The sequence below is a fragment of the Gekko japonicus genome, unplaced genomic scaffold (assembly GCF_001447785.1).
Source record: "Gekko japonicus isolate JY-2015 unplaced genomic scaffold, Gekko_japonicus_V1.1 scaffold1641, whole genome shotgun sequence".
NCBI lineage: Eukaryota > Metazoa > Chordata > Lepidosauria > Squamata > Gekkonidae > Gekko > Gekko japonicus.
Window position 1 is genome coordinate 246312 of NW_015159759.1, and position 23759 is coordinate 270070.

Consider the following 23759-nt stretch of genomic DNA (forward strand, 5'->3'; position numbering starts at 1 on the left):
GGGCTTGGCTGTTGTCATCCCCATGGTCCTCGCGGTCCATGAGGAGTTGGCATCGTTTCTGAAGCCACCTGCAGGACGTGCAGACATTCTTCCAGCGGTGTGTGCCCTGGTGAGAAGGCTGCAAAGTGCACTGCAGAGGTGCTTTGAGCCTATCCTCCAGGACAGGATCTACATGATGGTGACCATGTGTGATCCGCGCATAAAAGGCAAGATCACTGAGCAGGCCAACGAGTTAACTCGATGGAGGAATCTTCTCTCCAAGCGAGTTGGCAAGATGCGAGCCAATATGGGAACGTCATCAGGCGCTGCGGGAGGGAAGGGTGCCAGCACCTCGAGTGCTGTTCATCCTCCACCTCCCCTGCTAGGCAGCGTTCCCCTCACGGCTCCCGCCACCACAAATCCTGAGATGGCATTCATGGGGCGGATCCTTGGCCCCTCTGGGAGCGGAGGTCACATGAGAGAGGACACGGCGGCTGCAATGGTGAGGGATTACCTCGCGGAGCCCTACAAATCGGAGTCCACCTGTCCACTTAGCTACTGGGCCATGAAGGAGGCAGTCTGGCCGGCCGTCTCTGCCGTGGCCCTGAAGCTACTCTCGTGCCCTCCGACGAGCGTTCAGAGTGAGCGCGTCTTAAAAATGCTGTGTAAAAATATGACAAAGCAAAGGCAAAAGGAACTGCAAGAAAAGGTACAATGTGAAGTGGTAAAAAAAGTTAAATATTTAGGAGTTGAATTGACAACGAAAAACATAGATTTGTTTAAGAACAACTATGAAAAACTTTGGAAAAAGGTGCAACAATATGTAAAAAAATGGGATACTTTGAATTTGTCATTGTTGGGACGAATTTCAGTGGTTAAAATGAATATTTTACCACGCTTGATGTTTTTATTTCAGACTATTCCAATTATTCGAGAAACTAAAGTGCTTGATGGTTGGCAAAGAGAAATATCAAGATTTGTATGGGCGGGAAGAAAGCCAAGGATTAAGATGAAGATATTGTGTGGTGCTAAGGAACGAGGAGGCTTCCAACTTCCTAATTTAAAGTTATACCATGAAGTGGTGTGCTTGACATGGTTAGAACAGTGGGTCAATTTAGACAATAAAAAATTGTTGGCATTAGAGGGTCATGATTGTAGATTTGGTTGGCATGCCTATTTATGGTATGAAAAAGAGAAAATGGATAATTTTTTTAAACATCATGTTATTAGAAGAGCACTGTTTCAGACTTGGATAAGATATAAAAAATTCTTTTTTGATGTTAGACCACTTTGGATTGTACCAGCTGAAGTGATTAATCCCTATTCAAGACAGAAGGGAGAAGATTGGTTAACATATAGGGAGGTTTTGAAGATTGATGGGAAAAACTTTGAAATAAAAGAAAGAGAGGAGTTGGATTATAAATATGATTGGTGGAATTATAGACAGATTTATGATTTGTTTAAAACTGATAAAAAAGGTATGGTTTTAGGGAAAAAATAATGAAATGGAATGTGTTTGGGCGGAAAGAGGGGGAAAAATGATATCAATGTTATACAAATTTTTGTTAAAGTGGTATACAGAGGATGAAATTGTAAAAGGGCAAATGATTAAGTGGGCTATAAACATGAATAAGGAAATTACTATGTCATCTTGGGAACATTTATGGAAAAGTTCAATGAGAATTTCGACTTGTAATAATCTGAGAGAAAATTGTTTTAAAATGATGTATAGGTGGTAGGATGTAAAAAATACCTTAATAGGTTTTGAGAGTTATTAGAGTGGAATTTAAAAAATAGAATATTTGAAATGTTTATGAAGTAATGTTACCTAACGAGATGAATTGGAAGAGGGAATTTACAGTGAGGGAAAGAAAGGGAAATAAGGGGAAATCGCACTGTGGGAAGCCAAGGGGGGAGGGAAGGAGGAAAATTAGAAAATAGATATATTTGAAATGTTGTGGATCAAAATTTTGATAAAGTTGTTATATCCTTTTAATAAAAAGTTTAATTAAAAAAAAAGAGTGAGCGCGACTTTTCCCATGCAGGCGACATTGTCTGCCTGCATCGCTCACGCCTGAGCCCCTAGTCAGTTGAGCAGTTGGTCTTCCTGAAGGTCAACTTGCCATTGTTCGGTTTCCTGGAACTAGACTATGAAGATTGAAGTGAGCACATCCTTGTGCCTGCAATCCTCTCTTGGTGTGTTCTGGGAATTTGGGCCACACTCTTCCCATGATTAAAACTAGATGCTAGGGCAAAGTAGCAGCCAGAGCCATGACCATTTTGATTGGCACAGAAATGCCCCACCAATCTCCCCACTTCCATCCATCCCACCTGCAGCAGAAATACCTCAACAGACCCTGTGGTTACCTTGCAGTGCAGGGTGATGTTGAGGGTGGTGTGTGTATGCACCTAAGTTCCACGGCCAGCAGCCACCCCAAACCAAAATTGTATGCTGAAAGTAATAAAACAGCATTACACTAATTGTTCTCCAATGGTAGAGTAGGGTAGAGGCCAGCCAGAAACCAGCAGCGCCACACACAGGAGCACCATACTGTAAATACATGTTGTGTGCATTGCAATGGTCCCTGGAGTCTAAGCTGTGGAATCTTGTGAGCTACTGGAGTGAGTGATTTGGCTACTGCATAAGTAAGTTTGCTCTGGAGGCATCCTTCCTGCCTAAGATGAAAAGTTGTGAGCCGGCGGAGACTAGAAAACTGTGAGCTGGCTCACAGTGACTCAGCTTAGACAGCAGACATCTGCCGACTGATGCCCTTTCTGGTTCTTCTTTCAGCCAGTTTCTAACACCAACCAAGGGTCTTGTAGACCAGACCTTTTATTTTCTTGGACAAAAATTAAAAATGAGTCTCTGAGGATGGCTTTGGGCAACTAATTTCACCTGGTGATAAGTACACCCCAGGCAAAACCTATTACAACTAATATAACCCACATTCTTGAAGACTTCTTCCAAGAACAGTCATATAATAGAAGGCTCAAATAACCAGATAATCTGTGACAGACTGTCAAGGGTTAATGCCTCACAGAGTCTGAGAACCTCTGAGTGACAGGTGATTCAAACAGAATTCTGTGGAGAGCGTCAGTTAAGAAATGATAGTTGGGAACTAACAACTGAAGAAGAATTGACACTGACTGAGGACTGGGAAGGAGGCTAAAAGAGTGGGAGGATCACAGAAGATTCCCATTTGAGCTGAAAAGAGGACACAGCTTCTAGTCTAGAGAAGGAATCCCTGCAGTGCCCAGTGAAAAGGGAGATATCTCTTAAGAAAGGAGTGATCCCTTGGTTGGTGTATAGAGAAGAGTTTTGGGAACTTGGTTGGGTGTCCCTGCCTTCAAAACCTTAAGAGTCAGTGAAACTCAGGAACTTATACTTGAATGTTTAAGCAGAGACTGAAAAGAAACACCTACTTGTTAGCAACAAATTATCTTGAATTTAGCATGTTTACAAAGTTACCTCAATTATTATTATCTGTTCATGTCATACATTCCACCCCTGAATCCACCTGATCTTTGCCCCTCCAAGTTAAATATTTTGTTTATTTTTGAAATTTCAAGAGCCTCTTGTGTGCCATTACAGAAGTAGAATAGAAGCAGGTCTCTTCCCTCAAGTCTCTGGGCTAGGCCAGCATTGAAATATATAACAACATAAAAGGGTGGGGCAGCCATAGACCAACAAAAAAGAAGAAAATGATATAGGGGCTGCTCAGCAAGAAAGAAGAAACAAAGGGAAAATCCTGTGTGTGAGGGAGGGAAGTGGGTGAGATCACCATACCATCATGCAGTAACTACACCCAACAATTCATAGTTGCACACCTGTCTTAAATGTCAATCCTCACTGGAATATTTATGCACGAAGTCCATTTAAAGAGAAGCGAAGAAAAATTATTATATGTACAAACATTAAATGATGATTTTAATATAAACATCAAAAGGTACTTTACTGAAGTTAAAAAACTAAACAAACAGGCTGCTCCCCATTTGCTTTCAGTTTAAACCTATGCTTTGTAAACTTGGCAACATAAGTAGCCAGAAACATCTTTTATTTATTTATTTATTGGACTTATAGCCCACCCACTCCCCATGCAATAAAGCTCAAGGCGGGTCACAGCATTTAAAATCACCATACGATTACTTTAATTACAATTCAGATTAAAATTAACAATCCCAATGTTAAAAATTCCACATTAGATGGCACAATACAGCAGATCCAGAACTGGTCCATAATAGGGGCCACCACTCATCCTCAACCATGCGCCCAGTAGAACAACTCTGTCCTACAGGCCCAGCAAAATTGTTTCAAGTCTCACAGGGCCCAGGTCTCATTGGACAGAGTGTTCCACCAGGTTGGGACCGGGACCAAAAAGGCCCCGGTTGAGGATAGCCGAACGGCCTTTGGGCCGGGGATCATTAGCTAGTTGTTATTCACTGAGCAAAGTGCCCTTAGGGGGACATACCAGGAGAGGCAGTTCCTCAGATATTGTGGTCCCAAATCATTTAAGGCTTTAAAGGTCAATACCATAACCTAGAATTTGATCCAGAATTCAACTGGGGGCCAGTGCAGCTGGCAGAGCACAGGTTGAATATGTGCTCTGACCAGAGTCCCCATAATCCTCAAGGGTAGCCCTGCATAGAGCCAGTTACAGTAGTCCACTCTTGAGGTGACCACTGCATGGATCACTGTAGCGAGATCTTGGTGGGACAGGTAGGGAGCCAATTATCTAACTAGGCATAGAAAGGAAAATGCCAGTCTAGTTACACTGGCGATCTGTGCCTCCATTGGCAGGGAGGCATCAAGAATAACCCCTAAATCCTGACATTTGGTGCTGGTGTTAAAGGCACACTGTCAAGAGAAGTTGCCATTCCATCCTGGCATCACCTCGACCCAGCCACAGGACCTCTGTCTTTGATGGATTTAGTTTCAGTCAGCTCTGCTTCAGCCATCCAACCACTGCTTCCAATCCCTCAGCCAGGATAGTTGGAGTCGTCTCCAGCCAGCCACTCATCAACAGATACAGCTGGGTAAGGGGGTGCATGTAGATGTTAAATAACATTGGGGAGAGGATCACCCCCAAGCACTTCACATACCAGTGGGTGCCTCAAGGAAGCCATCTCTTCAAACCATCTCCCCAATTTTTACGACACTTTTGTAGACCGGAAATGGCAGCATTTCAAATTCAAATCCATCTTAGACTTGGAGATCAACGTTAGGATGTTAAAAATAGTTCCTCAAATTTCAATAAAGATCCAGAAAGGGAATTTTCCTACTGAAACATATCTCTTTGTCTCATCACTTGCAGCAAAAGCAACTGCTACTCCGATGTCTATGTCACAAACTTATCAATGGCAACCTCATGATCGACCCAGAAAACTTCCCACAACCTATCGCTGGGGAAGCACTGCCTTAAATCACACTTCAAACATTATTAAACACTAAAGGAAGGGATTTACTCTAGACCTAAAGAGTTTGTATATAAACATCTGAAAAAGAAACATTATGAACCCATCTGTAGCACTGATAAGCAGCCCCAGATCAAACTTTGATCCCTTTATCACATGCTGAAGACTTGACAACATTTCTAACTAGGGCTGTGTAAATTTTCTTGAACTCTTTGTGCCATAAAAGAGCTTTCAGTTTATAAAAGAGAGATTATTGCACGCTGTGTAATCAGTAGTAAAGCTTTGGGATGCTTTACTGCAGTTCACCTACTGAAATCTGTTTAATTTCTAAAAAGCTTTTTCATATTAACACTCTGCCCGCTGATATGCAAAACACCTTTGTTATTTAAAGCACCAAATTAAAAGCAGTGTTTTTTAAACAAACTCATAACCCTGGTGTGATCCAAGCACAACAAAAAGGAGCACTTACTGCCATTGTCGTCAGAATCCTCACTGCTGCTGGGAAGTCGACCTCGTTTCATGATCTTCCCGGGAAACAGCAGGCAGCCTGTGAAGCAATACAAGAGGAGTTAACCCACAATAACAACACACAGTCATCAAGTGGCATTCCAGGATTTAGAGCTCACAAAATGCAAGCAAGCAGTATTAAGCAGCATATGAAAAACAAACAGTAAATATCCTGGAGATGTGTAATTTCAAGCACAGCACATGGGGTCAACAAAAAATATATATATATCTGAGAATGGGTGATTAGAGTCCTCAAACTGTGCTCATCCCAAGGTTGCTGTAGATGGGTTTTTGTGCCTTTGATAGTAGCAATTTTAAAGCTACTTCAACAGTACGCTTTGCCACCATACTATTATATAATAAATATTTACATTGTGCAACTTGTTCCTGAAGAGGTACTCACAGCTTTGGGAGGATCAGAACAACAAGAGTGGTGATTAAGGTCTCTCCATCCATTCACAGAGCAGGAAATATGAATTCAGAGATTCTCAATCAATAGGCTCCTATCCTAGAATCATAGAAGCACAGAGTTGGAAGGGGCCATACAGACCATCTAGGCCAACCCCCTGCTCAGTGCAGGATCAGTCTAGAACATCCCTGACAGGTGTTTGTCCAGCCGCTGCTTAAAGACTACCAGTGAGGGGGGAGCTCACCATCTCCCAAGGCAGCTGATTCCACTGCTGCACAACTCTTACTGTAAATTATATTTTTTAAAAAATACAAAATACAAAAAAAAAACAACCCAAAAAACTCTTACTGTAAAAAAAGTTTTTCCTGGTATCTAGCCAGTACCTTCTCACCCTTAATTTAAACCCATTATTGAGAGTCCTATCCTCTGCTGCCAACAGGAACAGCTCCCTGCCCTTTTCTAAGTAACAGCCCTTCAACTTAAAGAGAGCAATCATGCCCCCCCCAACCTCCTCTTCTCCAGAAAAAACATTCCAATGTCCCTCAGCCTTTCCTCATGGGGCTTGGTCTACAGGCCGCTGATCATCCTCATCACTCTCCTCTGCAGCCACTCCATTCTGTCCACATCCTTTTTGAAATGAGGCCTCCACAGCCTGACCAATGCCATGTACAACGAGACTATGACATCTTGCAATTTGGATGTTATGCCTCTGTTGATACACCCCAAGATTGTATTAGCCTTTTTTGTTGCCGCATCACAATGGCTGCTCATATTTAACTTTCAATCCACCTGTATCCCAAGATCATCTTCCCACACACTGCTACTCAGAGGTGTCTGCATGTTCCCCATTTTTGTTACCCAGAAATTGGCGCTTATCCTAGCTAAATTGCATCTTGTTCCCGTCTGCTCACTTTTCCAGTGTGTTCAGATCTTACTGAATTCTATCTTCTGGTATATTCTACTGCTTCTATCAGAATGATTAAAATGGAATTATTCAGACATTTTAATGAAAGGAATAGAGTTGTATTAAATGGAATTGGTCAGTAGGATACTTTTGTAAAGGGAATAGGCTTTTACATGTATTACCGTATTTGTACTGCATTATTTTTGAATTTTTGTGATCCAATTGCTGCTTTGTTTCCAGTATTTCTTATACTGTTTTCATTACTTCATAATTTTTCTACTTTTGTAATCCACTTTGAGTTTCAGAGAGAAAGGTGGGCTATAAGCACAACAATTAAATAAATGGGATCTAGATTGTTCTAGGAACAGAGGGGAAACCAGTAGATGTTGTTTACCTTGACTTCCAGAAAGGCTTTGATAAAGTTCCTAATCAAAGGCTTCTAAGTAAGCTCAATAGTCATGGGATAAAAGGACAAGTCCTCTTGCGGATCAAAAACTGGCTAATTAATAGGAAGCAGAGAGTATAAATGAGAAATTTTCACAGTGGAGGGTGGTAAGCAGTGGAGTACCACAGGGCTCAGCACTGGGTCCGATGCTTTTTAACTTGTTCATTAATGATTTGGAGTTGGGAGTAAGCAGTGAAGTGGCTAAATTTGCAGATGACACTAAATTGTTCAGAGTGATGAGAACTAGGGAGGACTGTGAGGCACTCCAAAGGGATCTGTCAAGGATGGGCGAGTGGGCGTCAACATGGCAAATGGGGTTCAATGTGGCCAAGTGCAAAGTGATGCACATTGGGGCCAAAAATCCTAAATATAAATACACATTGATGGGGTCCAAACTGGCAGAGACTAACCAAGAGAGAGATCTTGGAGTTGTAGTAGATAACTCACTGAAAATGTCAAGACAATGTGTGACTTTAATAAAAAAAGGCCAACACTATGCTGGGGATTATTAGGAATTGAATTGAAAACAAATCAGCCAGTATCATAATGCCCCTGTATATATCAATAGTGCAACCTCATTTGGAATACTGTGTGTAATTCTGGTCCCCACACCTCAGAAAATATATTATAGCTTTGGAAAAAGTGCAGAAAAGGGCAACTAGAATGATAAAAGGGTTGGAACACTTTCCCTATGAAGAAAGATTAAAGTGCTTGGGGCTCTTTAGCTTGGAGAAATGACAACTGAGGGGTGACATGATCAAGGTTTATAAGATTATGCATGGGATAGAGCAGGTAGAGAAAGAAGTACTTTTCTCCCTTTCTCACAAGAATTTGTGGGCACTCAATGAAATTGCTGAGCAGTAAGGTTAGTATGGATAAAAGGAAGTACTTCTTCGCCCAAAGAGTGATTAACACATGGAATTCACTGCCTCAGGAGGTGGTGGCGGCTACAAGCATGGACAACTTCAAGAGGGAATTGGATAAACATATGTAGCAGAGGTCCATCAGTAGCTATTAGCCACAAGGTATACATAGGAACTCTCGGTCTGGGGCAAGTGATGCTCTGTATTCTTGGTGCTGGGGGAGAAGAACAACAGTGGGAAGGCTTCTAGTGAACTGGCCCTACTGGTGGACCTCCTGATGACACCTGGTATTTTTGGCCACTATGTGACAGAGTGTTGGACTGGATGGACCATTGGCCTGATCCAACATTGGCTTCTCTTATTTTCTTAACACAGGAGAGCTTCATACACTGCATTCAGTGAATTACGGTAAGTGCTATTCAGGGATATCTACATGAATCTGCATTGTGGAAGCCAAGACCATAAATGAAGATGAGTTCAAATTTTCAAGCTATGACCAAGCTGGCTCACACTTCTGATCCATGTTGGACTATCCACATAACCCAGTTCCTAAGAGGTCCCCATGGTAAGAAAATTGCAATGACACTTCAGGGTAGCAAAGAACATTGTAAGAAGCCATAATTTGAGATACTGAATAACATCACCAAATTGCTGCAGCTCTCTGACCATCAACCTTTAGGTATTTCTAATCTGTAGCTTGGATTTGTCATATGGCCATATTTGCTACAGCTGCTTAAAGCTGCTGCAGTCTTTAACAAATGTATTCACTGAAAGTGTCAACAGGAATCAGGTAGGAATTTACAATATTAGAGCATGGGCAATTTAAGAAAAATAAACATTATCAAAAGCAGTTGATAAGACAGGTTTTTGCTATAAACTTCTAAGTCCCTTTGTACATCTGAAAAGACCACAGGAAAGGCTCTTTTCAACATATATGACGACAATGCCCTTTCCAGGTACAGCATTTTCTGTACAGACTTCTTACAAATGTGTATCTGGTTTCCAATTAGTTTGATAAGTAAGAATACTTATATAACCACTTGATATTTCTAGATCATTTTAGCAATTATGTTGGCTTCCTTATAAATGCTATAAACCATTGCTTGAATCCCATCTAGAATTTCCAAGGGCACAGTGAGTGTCAATCATTTTTGCACATTCTTCCCTCCTGCAGCAGCCCATAACTTCCCCAAAATATTATTCCCAGGTGACAATGGGAGCTTCCAGAATAGCTCCCAGAATAGCTTGGTGAGAATCAGTGAAAATCACACACACATGACATGCCTGCAGAACTTCTAAGTGGAACCCAAGCTCATGTCTACATCTGTATTCACCATATCATGAAAAAACTTTGAGAAGTGAGTAGCACCAACATACGGCAAGTTTCAGAATGTGATGGGGTATTTAGAATTCTCTTGTGGATTACAAACTGATTGGGCCCTCTGGAAGAAACACAACATATTTTCATCGTATATATAAGGCAATAGAAAGTAAGAGCAAATAGACAGTTCTTACAATGAAGAAGAAGAAGAAAAGAAGAAGAGATTGGATTTATACCCCGCACTTCACTACCCAAAGGAGTCTCAGAGCAGCTTACAAACTCCTTTCCCTTCCCCTCCCCACAACAGAGACCCAGTGAGGTAGGTGGGGCTGAGAGAGCTCTGACAGAAACTGCTCTTTTTCAAGAACAGCTCTTATCAGAACTATGGTTTGCCCAAGGCCATCCAGCCAGGTGCAAGTGGAGGAGTGGGGAATCAAATCCGGTTCTCCCAGATTAGAGTCCACACACTTAACCACCACACCAAACTGGCAAACTGAAAGAAATAAAGTAGTGAAGTCCTGTGGGGTTTGGTATTGCTCTAGAGCTATTCAATTTGCTCAAAAATTATCTGGAATTGGAGGTGACCAGTAAAGTGACCAAATGTGTAGACGTTATCTAATCATTCAGGATGGTGAATACCAAAGCAAACTGTGGTCCAAAAGGGTCCCTCCAAACTGCTGAATGGGCAACAAACATGACTAACGAAACTCAGTGGACGTATAAAGTTAGGCCCATTGGGACAAAAAAAAATTACATGTATACTGATGGAATCTGAATAGGCAGTGACTGACCAGGAAAAATAGATGTTCAGCTCCTCATGAACAGCATTATGGTTTTTCTGCTCAAGGCTATCACTGTATGAGCAGTACTAGATAGACAGATAGCATCAGAGGTCATTTCGGGGGGGAACGCGGGGGAACACAGTTCCCCCGGGTGAGGTGCAGGGGGGCGGGGCACATGATGAAGCCCCACCCCCTGCTTCCGGCCGCCCCGCTTCCAGCCCTCATTCAGCCAGGAGGAGGCAGGAGAAGAGGGAGGGTAAGTTGCTTCCTCCCCGCCTCTCCCCACCCCTGCCTGCCTGGGGCCAGGGAGGGCCTTGGCGGGGCTTCCTCGCACTCCCGCTGGCCTTGCAGGTCAACCGCCGAGCCCCTGATGTCAGGGGGTGTGGCATATGCTAATGAGTTATGCTAATGAGTTCCCCTAGCTCTTTTTCTACAAAATGACCCCTGGATAGCATTATGAAAATGCTAAGTGCAACTACAGATAAGAAAAATTCTATGCTAAGGATTTATTAGGAAACAGACTGTAACCAAAATAGCCATTATCCTAATGCCTTTATATAGATCTGTGGCATGACCACATTTGGAATACTGTTTACAGTTTTAATCACAATATCTCAAAAAGGATGCTATATAGAGCTAGCCAAGGTACAGAAAAGGGCAACTAAAAGGATTAAGGAGTCAGAACACCTTTCCTACAAGGAAATGCTAAAAAGTCTGCAGCTTTTTAGTTTAGAAAAAAGAAAGACAACTAAGAAGGAACATGATAAGACATTATGCCTGAGGTGGAGAAAGTGGATAGATAGGAGCTTTTCTCCCTCTCCCGTAATGCTAGATATAAGGGATACCCAATGAAACTGATCAGCCAGAGCAAAAAAAGGAAGTAATGCTTCAACATTAACTTGTGGGGTTCAGTAACACAGGACACAGTGATGACTACTCACTTAGAAGACTTTAAACAGGAATTCTGTTTGTCTAGAACATTTTTACCCATCCTTCCCATAAGGAGCTCAGTGCAGCAGGGCAGGTTTTAAGCTGGTTAAAACACTGAAACTCCACTGAAGTATCACTGCGCTGACATCATAACATTCAAAATGACTGTGTGAAGGAGTCCTTTCAGATGAAAAAATCTCCATCCTGATTCAAGTCCCCTCAGTAGAGCTGATACTCCCAAGCACTAAATTATGCAATAAATACTGGCTCTCAGTTACAAAACAAAAATAGCCAGTGAGCATCGAAGAACAAAAAGGCCAGGAAAGAGGGGGAGGAGGGGGGATAGGAAAAGACCTAAAAAGCGGAAACAACGCAACACAACAAGTGAAACAGAGCATGTTCAGTGTGAATTAAAGTGACAAGTACTCTAGGACATGCATCAAACCTCATGAGGCTTTGGCTTGCCATGTTTCAGTTCCAGTGACAATAAAGGCTGGCTAAACCATTAGCAGCGAAATCCCAAGGCACGCCCTTCCAGGTGCGGTCTCAGAAATCAGCTGCCAAGCTGATTTGCCTCTAGCATGGTGCACAGAAGCTGAACTAGTTTGATTTTCATACAAGTTGCAAACTTGCAACTTCGAATAAGCTGCTCCATTGTCTTCTGCATCACAGACTCACAGCTAAGTACATCTAGAAAATATGCCTTATTGTAATACATCAACTGAATAAAAAAATGAGATGCCTAAATACAGAAACAGGAGTGTAGGACAAAACGTACACATAAATACATCTATCATGGAGCACACATTAGTATAATCAATCCTGATCCTGCTACACTCTGTCTTATATCCTGTTTGTTCCTCTACAGCCCAAGTAAACTAGAGTCTCTATTATCAGAAAGTCTGTTTATTCAGATGTGTTATGTCTCTCAAATTATAAAAGTTGAAAAGGTTATATGGTTCAACAAGCAGCCTGATCAAGACCTCATCTTAAGCAAAACTTTATGGATGCAAGAGAAATGTACATCAATGTTATGAAGATTTAAGGGGCTGCAGACAGTGGTTGATTTCTGCTAATGAAGGGGGGGTGATTTTTGCAGATTCCCTCCTTCCACTGCAGGCCTCTCACTTGCTCTCTTGTGCTGTTCCTGGGAGCCCAGCACTTCGGGAAGCAATTCCAGGTGCAGCTGGAAAGTGCCATTCCTGATGAGAAATAGCCCCTGGACCTAACCCAGGGTGTGGGAAAGCAAGAAGTCTATAATATTCATTCACTATGATTAAATCACTGACAATACAGTGTGCAAATACAAAGAAAAATACTAGTCATTGGCAGGAAATGAAGGTGTAAAGGATCCAGAGAGCTCTTCATAGGCTGTCTAAAACTCGATCCAGTTTTGGAAAATTCTGAACGGTCTACAGATTTAATGGTCCATCTTTAAAAGGATTTTTATACCTGTCACCCAAGTGTTGTTCTGCACCTAACATCCATTAAAAAGTCAACAACTCCAAACGTGTAGCTACTTTAAATACGTCTCAGTTCTAATAAAAACTATATTATAACCATGCATGCTGTCATAGCTTATCAATTACCACCAAGGTAACTTCCACATAAATATATTGAAAGAAAAAATCAAACACACACTTTGCCATTTCTGGGATAGCTTGACAGAGGCCTGAAAACAGTTACCACCTTTAGCCTTTATTGTGCGGACGTGCAGTAAACCCATCCTAGGCCAGCCACCAAGATTTTGTTTTCAATCAAGTGACACATGGTATCACTGATAACATGCTATTTTCCTGCCTGAGATGTCCACAGAATAATTTCTGATTAACGTTCTGTTTATACAAACCCATTCCCCAGCCTTTTGGCTATTGAATTGTTCAGTCTTTGATTTCTTTGCTTTTTGGTGTAGCTCTGCAATTAAGTTGTAACTGATAGTAATGAGACAAACATAGATGCCCAAAAGCAATACAAATACAGTGAAGGCAGTCTTCCGTGTAAAGAAAATACCCTACTTGTAGAAAGCTAGACCTTGATTATATGCCTACTCTTCTCCTTGCTGTAATAGCCGTCAATATGCAGGGGGGGGTGTTTATGGGAAAGCATTCAAAAACATTAATGCTGTAGTTCAGAGCACACATCACACAATATTTCACACTTCTGATTTTATAGCTCACCTTTAACGTAGCATTTTTCCAAAAACTTCAAGAGAACATTCCCAATTAGTTATAGCCTTGTTGTACTATGAAACTATAGGATGTATCCAACTAGCTTTTCCACTGCTGAAAAACAAAGGACGGGATCTCCTTTGTCAGTCAAAAGGTTGTACTGGAGATCATGAACATCTCAGACCCTGTACAGACAAAAGCCAAGTAGGATGGGGGCTCTAGGAAGAAGGCAAATTGGGTGAAACTGAATGAAAAAGCTGGTTGGTCCAAGCCTATGGCTGAAATTCTAAATCCACTTCTCTGGGAGTATGTCTTATTGAAGAAAGTGGGACTTATTTCCAAGTAAACATACCTAAGACTGCCTTGCCAATTACCTATGTTTTGAATTAAGTACCAACTGCCAATCCATGGAGTACTATGCAGCCTGCAGCTAAAGATTTCTAAATTAAGTGACAGTCATTTCATTTTTACAGATCTGCAATGTTCTGATATTAAATAAAGCATGTAGTTAAGTATTCTTTTTAGAATAAGATATACCCGGTAATCCTAACTGCCATGGGCAAGTAATACTCTTGACCACTGTTCAGAATACTGTTAATGCCTTGCTTCTATGAACAAACAAAAGGATATTTGACTGTTCTTTTCTTAATCTTGAGAACTGTAGTTTAAGAACAAAGTTAAACATTTTATCTTGGGGACAAAGTCAATATAGATGGTGTGAAGCAAAATTATAACAAAAATGTATTAAAATATTGATGCAGTCAAAAATTATGTAGGAAAGAATAACCCAGTTGATGTATTTGGAGGTTCAGAAAATTGCTGACATCTCGAGACAGAAAAATAGCTCAGATTCCTGGATCCTGGAATCAAACACCGGTCATCCTAGACTTTTCTTTCTGGGCCTCACATTGCTCTCCTAGGTTATCATGCTGAGCAATAGCTTTCAGCAATTCATGCAGGAGCGTAAATTACAGGTGGGCAGCAGGGCTCAACCTCCCCCCGGCTACCAGGTAGGATCATGAAGCTGGCTCAGGCTTAAACTGTGCAGTCTTATTCTCTCCACTTGTAGAGGCTATAACTCCACTTTCTTTCTCTTGGACATTGGGACATTTACTCGCTACACAACAGCACCCCTACTCTTAGCATTTATTTATTTTAGATATTTATACCTAGGGGGGGGGTTGTTCCAATAGGGACTCAAAGGGGCTTACTTCATACAACCACCACCCAATGAGGTAGATTAAGCTGAGTGTCTGACTCGCTCAGCATGAAAACTTATGTCATGCCCTTCTCAAATTCATCTAGTGCTCTTACTTTCCATTTCAGATGGCCTGATGACTGATGATCATTGATAGAGCTATCTTCCACTATTTTGTCTAATCAGCTCTGAAAACCATCTTAACTAGCTGTCACTATCCTATCTTGTGGCAGCAAGTTCCATAAATTAATGATTATGTTATTAATACAAATTTCACACAGTGGGTGGTTGACATGTGGAACTCACTGCCATGAGATGGTGTGATTGAATTTAAAAGGGGAGGGGTAGATATTTGTTGTTGTCTTTTAGCATTGTTATCGAAATGGGACCGGGGGGGGGGAGACAGAAAGTGAAAGTTGTTGTAAGTGGGCCCAGTTTGTGGGCCTCTTGTAGCATCTGACTGGCCACCACTGGGAACAGGATTCTGGATGCTGGACCACTGACCTGATCCAGCCTGGCTACTCTGCTGTTCTTAAATTAATAATGTGCTTTGTGAAGCACTTTCTTCTTGTCTGTTGTGAGTGCCCCTCCATCTCCTTAAGAAAAACAAAATGTTATCTCTGTCCCCTTTCTCTAAATTTCTTCTCCGCTCTTTATCTTTTAAACCGCATGTGAGTTCTGATCATCAGTCATGATAATCTTAGAGAAAGCATATTGTACAATACAGAATGCACTACAAAGGGGCAACTGACATCCCGCACTGATTAGCACAAAGATTCACACTGGGAAACACAAATCAGGTTAACAAAAAAAGTGTTTTCTCCTACCCTTAGAATTTATTTATTTTAGATATTTATACCTAGTTTTTTCTTCCAAAAGGGACTCAAAGGGGCTTACATGATTCTTACTACAACAACCCTATGAGATAGATTAGGATGAACGTGTGACTTTCTCAGCATGAAAACTTATGTCATGCCCTTCTCAGATTCATCCAGCGCTCTTACTTTCCATTTCATTCTCAATAGCCAAAGAACACCATTTGTTACGTTCCCAAGTGACTGGGACTGAGTATTGGGATGTGGCTACTAGCATAACTCAACAGCATGTTAACATACATGCCATTTACCAGCTCAATGCACATTTTACTTTTTTAATTCCTCAAGTCTGTAATCACATAATTCTGAAACAGACAACCCAAAGGAGTACTGGCCAACTTCTCAGTGCTCAGGGTGAGGCAAGAACACAAGGGAGAGCCAGTTAAACCACTGAATATTTATTTATTAAAACATATATATCCCGCCTTTCCTCATGGGCTCAAGGTGGCTTACAATTATAGTTAAAAACATTACTAGTTAAAACCAAAAATAAAATGCCAAACCCCAAATCTCCCCCACCTCTTTAAAAGATAACTGGCATTCAAACACCCTCAAAAGCCCTGGCAAACAGTCAGGCCTTGCAGCACCTCCTGAAGACCTCTAAGAAGGGAACCCCTCACCTCTTCAGGGAGCACATTCCACCGAGCCAGAGCCACAATGCAAAAGGCTTACATTGGGGTCCCCAACCTTTACAAGCCTGTGAGCACCTTGGCTTGTGAGCAGCTTTGGAATTTTGAAGCAGGGTAGCAAACACTAATACAAACCTACTACACACACACACGCACACACGAGGGAGTGGAATGGGGAAGCCTATTGAGATACTACACACAAAGAGAAGACAACCAGGGGGTAACTCTGGTGTTACCTGCCCCTCACTTCCTCACAGCTGATCTGTGGGTCCTGTTTACAGGATCCTGGATCCTTCTCTAGTGAATGCTGGGGAGGATCCAAGTGATCCAAGCCCCTTTATTTGTATGAAGGCAACGAGTCACTGGTTCCACCTTTACAATAGACTGACCTCCTTTCCCGGAGCATGTGGCAAGCACTATGTCGGAGAATACATTCCCATCCTATACGAATACAAACAGCAACAACATACATTCAGCAACATGTCCATATGGTACTATTCAGTTAATCTTGTATCAAAGGACAGTAATTCACTGCATGGATCTCCTCTTGCTCCTGTTGTTTCATTTTATATGGGGTACCTAGCTTCCACTAAACAGAAATGCAGGCATTTCCATGTAAACCTGAATATAAAAATAAAATTCAATTTTTTCACCTCCTAAGGGTACAAATAAACCAAAACTTATCAATTTAACTTGAACATTGCAAGATACAGGTTGAACGGCATAAGAAAACATAGTTTGAAAGTGGCTGCAATTATTATTTTAACAGCTGAAGAGAAACAGATTTTCATATGGACATTAAATGTGCATCCCCAGGTCAAAGCTTTTATAACCTGTGTTTCCTTCCAGAGTACTTTTAATGACTTCCATAAACCCCTGGGTAAACAGGATTTATAATTCCACTTCTGACAGATCATTAACTATAACGGTGTTAACGGGTGCTACTATAATAAACTGCACACAACCTCACAGAGACGGCCCAGGGAGAATGCAAATGCACACCCTGAAGTAAGATTGAGAAATTAGCTTCTCTCCAAAGTAGTCCATGAGGTGAAGAGATACTGACTACACTGAGAACTAATTAGCATGCCTATGCTAGAGATCAATTTGAACATTTTTGTATCCATGGTAAGTGCACTATGTATAGACCTGGGACATATTTAAATGAAATAGTCATGGATGCACAGGTGCCTCATGGTTACACTCAGCTGACTTAAGTAGATTTGTTTTTCCTTCCAAGTTTGCACCGCCATAAAAAGAGCATTTGTAAAACAAAAGTTCTATTGTGTCAAAGACAACCAACTTATTTTGGTTTTATTAGCTGTCAAGGCTTCTGGCAGCAATGGGTTGGACCTTGTATATCTAGCTTAGGCTGCAAATGCAATCCTAACAGCATACATCTGGGAGTAAGCCTCACTGAATAAAATAGGACTTATTTCTTCATATGTATAGGATTGCAAAGTTCATTTATCTTTCACCCATCAGACTTATCTGGCAATCTCAGTGTGGATGGAGAGTCACCTGAATCCATTTCAAAAGGAAACAGCAACATGATGAAGCACCAGCAAGCACAGAGAAGGCACTGAATTTTGCTATGTGATAAGTCTTGCAACCTGGGAATGAAACCAGAGAAAATGGAAGGGAAATTTCCAGCTGCGAGAGAAGAGGGGCATTATTATTTTATTTTAAACAAATAGGTCACCAATATCTCAGGAGAACTGACCTGGATTCTACAGCTGGAAAGAGGACCCTATCATAACAGGTACACCTCTTGCTGCACAGCACAATATCCCAGAGTGCAGCAGAACTTGCAGGAACAGGGCATATTTTAGTGTACTAAATGGATAACAGGCTTACAAATCTGGGCAGTCTATTTAACAGATTGTGAGTATTGCAGAAGGAGCAAATTCAAGTCATAGCTACACTGGAGAAAACAAATGTTAAAAACATGAAGTGTTATTACATTAACAGGCCACAGGCCAGTGCACAATTTATGAGCATTTGTCCAAAGGGACTTAAGGCATGCACTTTGTGCTAGACTATAATCACAACCTCTATTCTGACAACTATTTAAAAGTCTGTTGAGTTCAAAGCTGTATTGCCACTGTGTCAAAAAAAACGGTATCTCTTAGCATCTGATAACAGACAAGCCACTACTTCTGAGATATTCTGACCATTCTATGTTGGATTGCTAACTGGTGGGGAGGGACACATTTCTCATACACATACAGCGATGTCACTGCCTTGAACTCTACATCAGTCAACCTGCAGTAACAAATGGCTATATATTCACATTCTAGGCCACAGACAATAATTCTTTTATGAATAAGTATAAAAGCCCAAGGAGGGAAACCTGCCCTTTCAATATTCTACTCTTGAATATAACAATGCCATGAAAATGCAGACTAAACTCCATGTTGTGTGCACATCTTAAAGTGATTCAGTGTCCATTTTTACTGGACTGTGCAGATACCCCACATCATCTGTTTCAATAGTACACTAGAAAGCAACAGCCTGTGAATTTCCCCCTTTGATTTGGAGGAGGTATTCTGTAATGGAGAGTCCACCAAATTCTGAACTGCTAGTTTTGTACATATTGTATGTTTCCTTAAGATCAAAGTGTTCTGCTCTGTAACTAATTGGAAAGAGACTCTAATTTCAGGAAAGAAGGGGAATTTTCTAGATTTCTTAAATGGCAATGAGGTCCCCCACTGAGAAATTTCAAAAGCTAAGTTTATTTGCCTTTGATTCTTTCAGACGTTTCCATCTTCAGCTGCCCAGTCTGCAAGGGAAACAGCTGCTAAGAAGGTACCGTCATGTCTTCTGAACCCGCCCACCCATTTTTCCCCAATCCACACAAGGCAGCAATCGTCTGTCGACCGCTTTGGCAATCCAATCGCCCAGGGACTGCAAGCTTAGCTGTTCCTATTTTTCGAGATCCAAAAAAGCAGCAAAGAACCACCACGTTGCAAGCGGAAAGGGGGAGTGAGATGCTGGAGAAGAGCCGCCTTATTATTTCCTTAGCAAGCCATAGATGAAGAAGGCTGAAGTAATAATTATATGTATATAGGTATGTGTCAGAGAGAGAGAGAGAGAACGAACGAACGAACGATGGCCCCTTCCCGTGCAACAGCGAATCCGAACCGCAACACCGCTGCTTGTCTCCATTTGAAACTGACCAGCCCTACTCGTCGCCTGCTCCGGTCTCCCTCCTTCCGCTCCGCCCTCTGCTCGCGGCTGCACCAATCCGCTCCATCCCGGCTGCAAATCAAACTTGGTGCCCCCCAGCACAGCTCTCTCCCAAATCCACCTCTCGTTGCGTGGCTGAAAACGGCTATGCAACCCTCCTCATCGCCTGTCTTCCCTCCCCCTGATCTCCATGTTGTAATGTCTGGGGAGGGAGGAGGGGAGGGTTAGTGTACTGAGCAACACCGCTGAGACTTGGCAGAGCTGCTCCTCCTCCTCTCCCCCCTATCTGCCTCTCTCCTCCCACTCCTCGACAGTTCTGGAAACTGTATCACCTCTTGTCACAGGAAACCATCCAGCCGGCGGTTGCAAACAAACAAATGCCCTCCGGCCTCCACCCGGTGAATAACCAATCCCGATCCCCACCACAAAGGGTGTATGAGCGAGGGAAGGAAGAGACGACGACAAACGATGTGAACGTCTTGAAAAGGAGCTGAAGATGCGACGCCTAAGGATTTGGGCAGGCAGAAAAGGCGCCGGGGCGGCTTTGTCTAATTTCAGCAAGGGGGCACGACCGCCTCCGTTACAGTCCCTCTCCTCCTTCTGGGGGGGCGAGGGCGGGACAGAGGACGGACCGTTAGGGGGTAACGATGCGCTTAATTGAAAACACCATCACCTACACCCATTTCCTTTGCCTTGATGCAGAGCAAGGAAAGCGGATTTTCGCAGCCGAACCGATCCCTACTTCCGCCCGTGCAAGCACCATGTATATACTTCGCGCCGCCACCGCCACCCCTCCTAGCATTGTCCTATTATCCTATCTGCATCAGTCAGCACCTGGCGATATTTCGCTTCAAGAACACCTTAAGACATTGCTCGTATAAATTATTACATAATCATCGCACCTGCCGCCATAAGGTTTTGCCGAATCGGATGGAAGGGGAATTAAGCTGCCGGACTTCCTTCTACAGCACCCAGCATTGCATCGGAGAAGCCCAAGTGTCCCGCCCCACCCCGCAGCTCCAAGCCAACTGGCATGTGACTGTGATAGAGGGAAATTGAGAGCAGATGCTGACCCCCACCCCCACCCCGTTTGAAGAGTCTCTGAAAAGTTTGCACCCACCACCTGCGAGTGTTTGCTGCTGCGCGGCAACCATGCATGCACAGAGGGGGGGGGGGGGGGGGGTTGCCCGGAAAGAATGGAGAAGTTCAGGAGGCTTTTGCCGGCGTCGTGCACCTGCCTGCTTGCCAGGCTTCTACTCAACCCACGACCCAAAGAGAAAACCCCGCCTCCTTACGGGGAGGGGGAGCCAACGCATGTAGCAAATGAGGCCGTTCTAAAGGGATTCGAATCCCAGGGCAATATTCCACATTCCATCCTTTCCCCGCATTAATCATCCACGCCAGCAGCAGCAGCGTTGAGCACTGAGAGAATCTGCTGCTGCCACCCAGCAGAACAGCAGTCAAACAACAAGCCCCACCGCGCGCTCTCTCTGCCTCATACACACGCACACCCCTTGTTTCCATCATGGCCATACACTCACACTTCCCTAACACGTGCACTTTAAGGGTCTCGCAAGTTGCTCCCCAACAGGAGATAACGCACGCTTCGTTTTAAAAAACAACCACCAAACAAACGGAGCGGGGCGCCCTTCTGCCAGCCTCCCCAAATGCCAGCCTCCAGCTGCACAATGCCCCCTCGCTGCACCAAGTTCACGAGCATGCCTGTAAAATAAGACTTCGACCTAATCAGCCGTGTCCTCCTGTCTAAGCACACCGTACTCATTAAAACCTACGTAGGATGGGCCAGAAGGGAGGGTGCATTTATTTTGATAAGCCGTGTTCTTCCCCCTTTCCATTATCTCCTACGCTCCTTGCCCTTGAATTAATGCAATGGATATTTAGAGCATGTGGGTGACACGGCGACAGATCCTGGTTCCTGGCCACCCCTCCCCCTTGCTAGAGCTCTATCTCAAAAGGACCTGCGCTCTGCCATTGCCATCTGTCTCCCAAGTTGTTACAATGCTTCACTTTCCGAGGAGGGCTGATACAGACAGCATGGATGCACTTTAGGGTAGGAAACCCCACCACCACCACCACCTTTCCCACAAAGAAAACTTATGGCAAAAGTCTTTGGGTGCATAACAAAATAACACTTAAGGCTGGAGACCCCCCCGGGGGGGGGGAGACCAACTGGGTTCCTTCCTCCAGTCCGCCTTTAAAATAAATTAAAGAAAAGCTCCCGTTATGCCAAAAGCAAAGTCTGCAGCGACAGAAAACGCAGCCCACCCCGCACTCCCTCCCAATTCGGACCGGCTCGCCAAGCTCCAAAATTATCGTCTATTTTCTCCTCCCCTTGCCCCCACCCCGTTCCTCCCCAGCTATGTACAAGTTGCTTATGGGATAGTGAAGCTGCAACTCAACTGCCTCCCCCTTTTGCTCCCTATCAAGAAGCAAATCTTTTGGCGCCATATTAATGACGTACTATATTATTTCCACTAGGCAGCGACCTTCGGCATTAAATTGCTCTCTAGCTGCTTCTGGAGAACTCCAGAGCTAAGCAACCAAAAAACACACGCACGCACACACACACACATCAAATATGGCTGTGCAGGCGGCTCATTCTGCGGCGACGGGCGGAGAGGAGGAGAGTCGGGAGCTGCCTGGGCACAGTTACCTGCTGCTGTTGCTGCTGTGATGGTTGCCAGTGAGGTTGGAGTTTCTCGGCGCGAAGGGGTCTGTGCTGCCTCATGAGTTCAGACAAGCACTGGAGAGTGGGAGCAGATTGTGGCTCCCTTCACACACACACACACACATACACATATACAGAGACACTCTCACTCTGACTGACGTTTTTACTTGTTATGGAGGAAGGACTCTGTGAATCAAACTCATTTCTGGGTCACTGCTGCCACAGGGGGGAGCTACTTTAATCCCCTGCCAAAACTAGGAAAGGGGGGGGGAGCGAGAGAAACAGGGTGGGAAGGAGGAGGCTAAGCAAGACAGAGCGAGAGACTACTGCACTTGGAAACTGTCTGCTTTAACTCTTTGCAGCCCTGGCGGGAAATGTCACGCTCCACTTACACTGGCAGGGAGGAGGCACCCTCCGTTCCAGAGTTTACTCCAAGGGACGTCCTTTCTTGAGGAAGTGTGTTTCACACCCAAGGGCGGCAGCCAGTAGATTTTGAACACAGATCTCAAACTGTCAGCTGTTTAAAGGCGAAGTCTCTGCCTGTTGTCCCCCCCCCCATCATTTTTAAAAAGTAGCAATAGAGAATCAGGAGCTAGATCGCCATTCTCTGCTTGAGGTGTGCTATTAACTTGGGTGGCTCCAGATACTTTTTATGTGGTGGGGAAATCCTTAATTCAAGCAGTTTTTTTTTTATTCAGTTGCATTAATGAGCCACCCTGTCTCTTTATATCTTTATATCTACTTATATTGACACTGGTAATACTTGTATTTTCAAAAATAACCAGCATATCATCAGTTTGTTCAATTTATAACATAGTCACTGTGTCAAAAAGGGCATGTCTCCACAGTGTCAGGTGTTGTGTGCATTCATTTAGTGCATCTGATCCCCGAGGTTATCCATGCACATTCTGCATGGATCCTATGCCTCCCCAATATGAGGAATGAATGGTACAGCACAAGGTCAGTGCTTGAAATATTGTGCCACAGCATGCCTTCTTCAGGTGCCACTCCCATCTTCCCACTAAAGCACTGAACCACCTCTGAAGCACCCCTGCATTCATGCCCATAAAGCCTTTGCACGCATGACCACTGCACCTGTCTTGTACCGGTGGTGTGCAAGTGGAGTGTTGTCAGGGTGTGAGAGGAAGGGGAAGGGGGCAGTTTTCAAATAAAGGTACATTCTACTCATGCACATAAGATGACTGCTTAAATTGGTGGTGACCCAGAAAACTTCCTGGTACATTGCAGCTCAAAAATAAATGAATACGGGTTCCCATTGCGAAGAAAAGGTGGATAAAATTGAATAAATAATGGGGTGGGATGAATAGAATCTTTGGAGAAATGAAGAAGAAGAAGAGATTGGATTTATACCCCGCCCTTCACTTGGAGTCTCAGAGCGGCTTACAAACTCCTTTCCCTTCCCCTCCCCACAACAGACACCCTGTGAGGTGGGTGGGGC

General features: G+C 43.3%; 1 protein-coding gene across 1 annotated transcript in view; it reads right to left on the reverse strand.

Moving 5' to 3' along the window:
• JADE1 (jade family PHD finger 1) overlaps window positions 1–22461 on the reverse strand; it is a 98104-nt gene extending 75643 nt beyond the window's left edge. Inside the window, exons 1-2 of the mRNA XM_015405941.1 lie at window positions 22286–22461; window positions 5861–5938 (exon numbers count right to left, since the gene is read on the reverse strand). Coding sequence (XP_015261427.1) covers window positions 5861–5912 — 52 coding nt within the window. The 5' untranslated portion in view covers window positions 5913–5938; window positions 22286–22461. The remainder of the gene's footprint in view (window positions 1–5860; window positions 5939–22285) is intronic.
• Between the last annotated feature and the right edge of the window lie 1298 nt (window positions 22462–23759).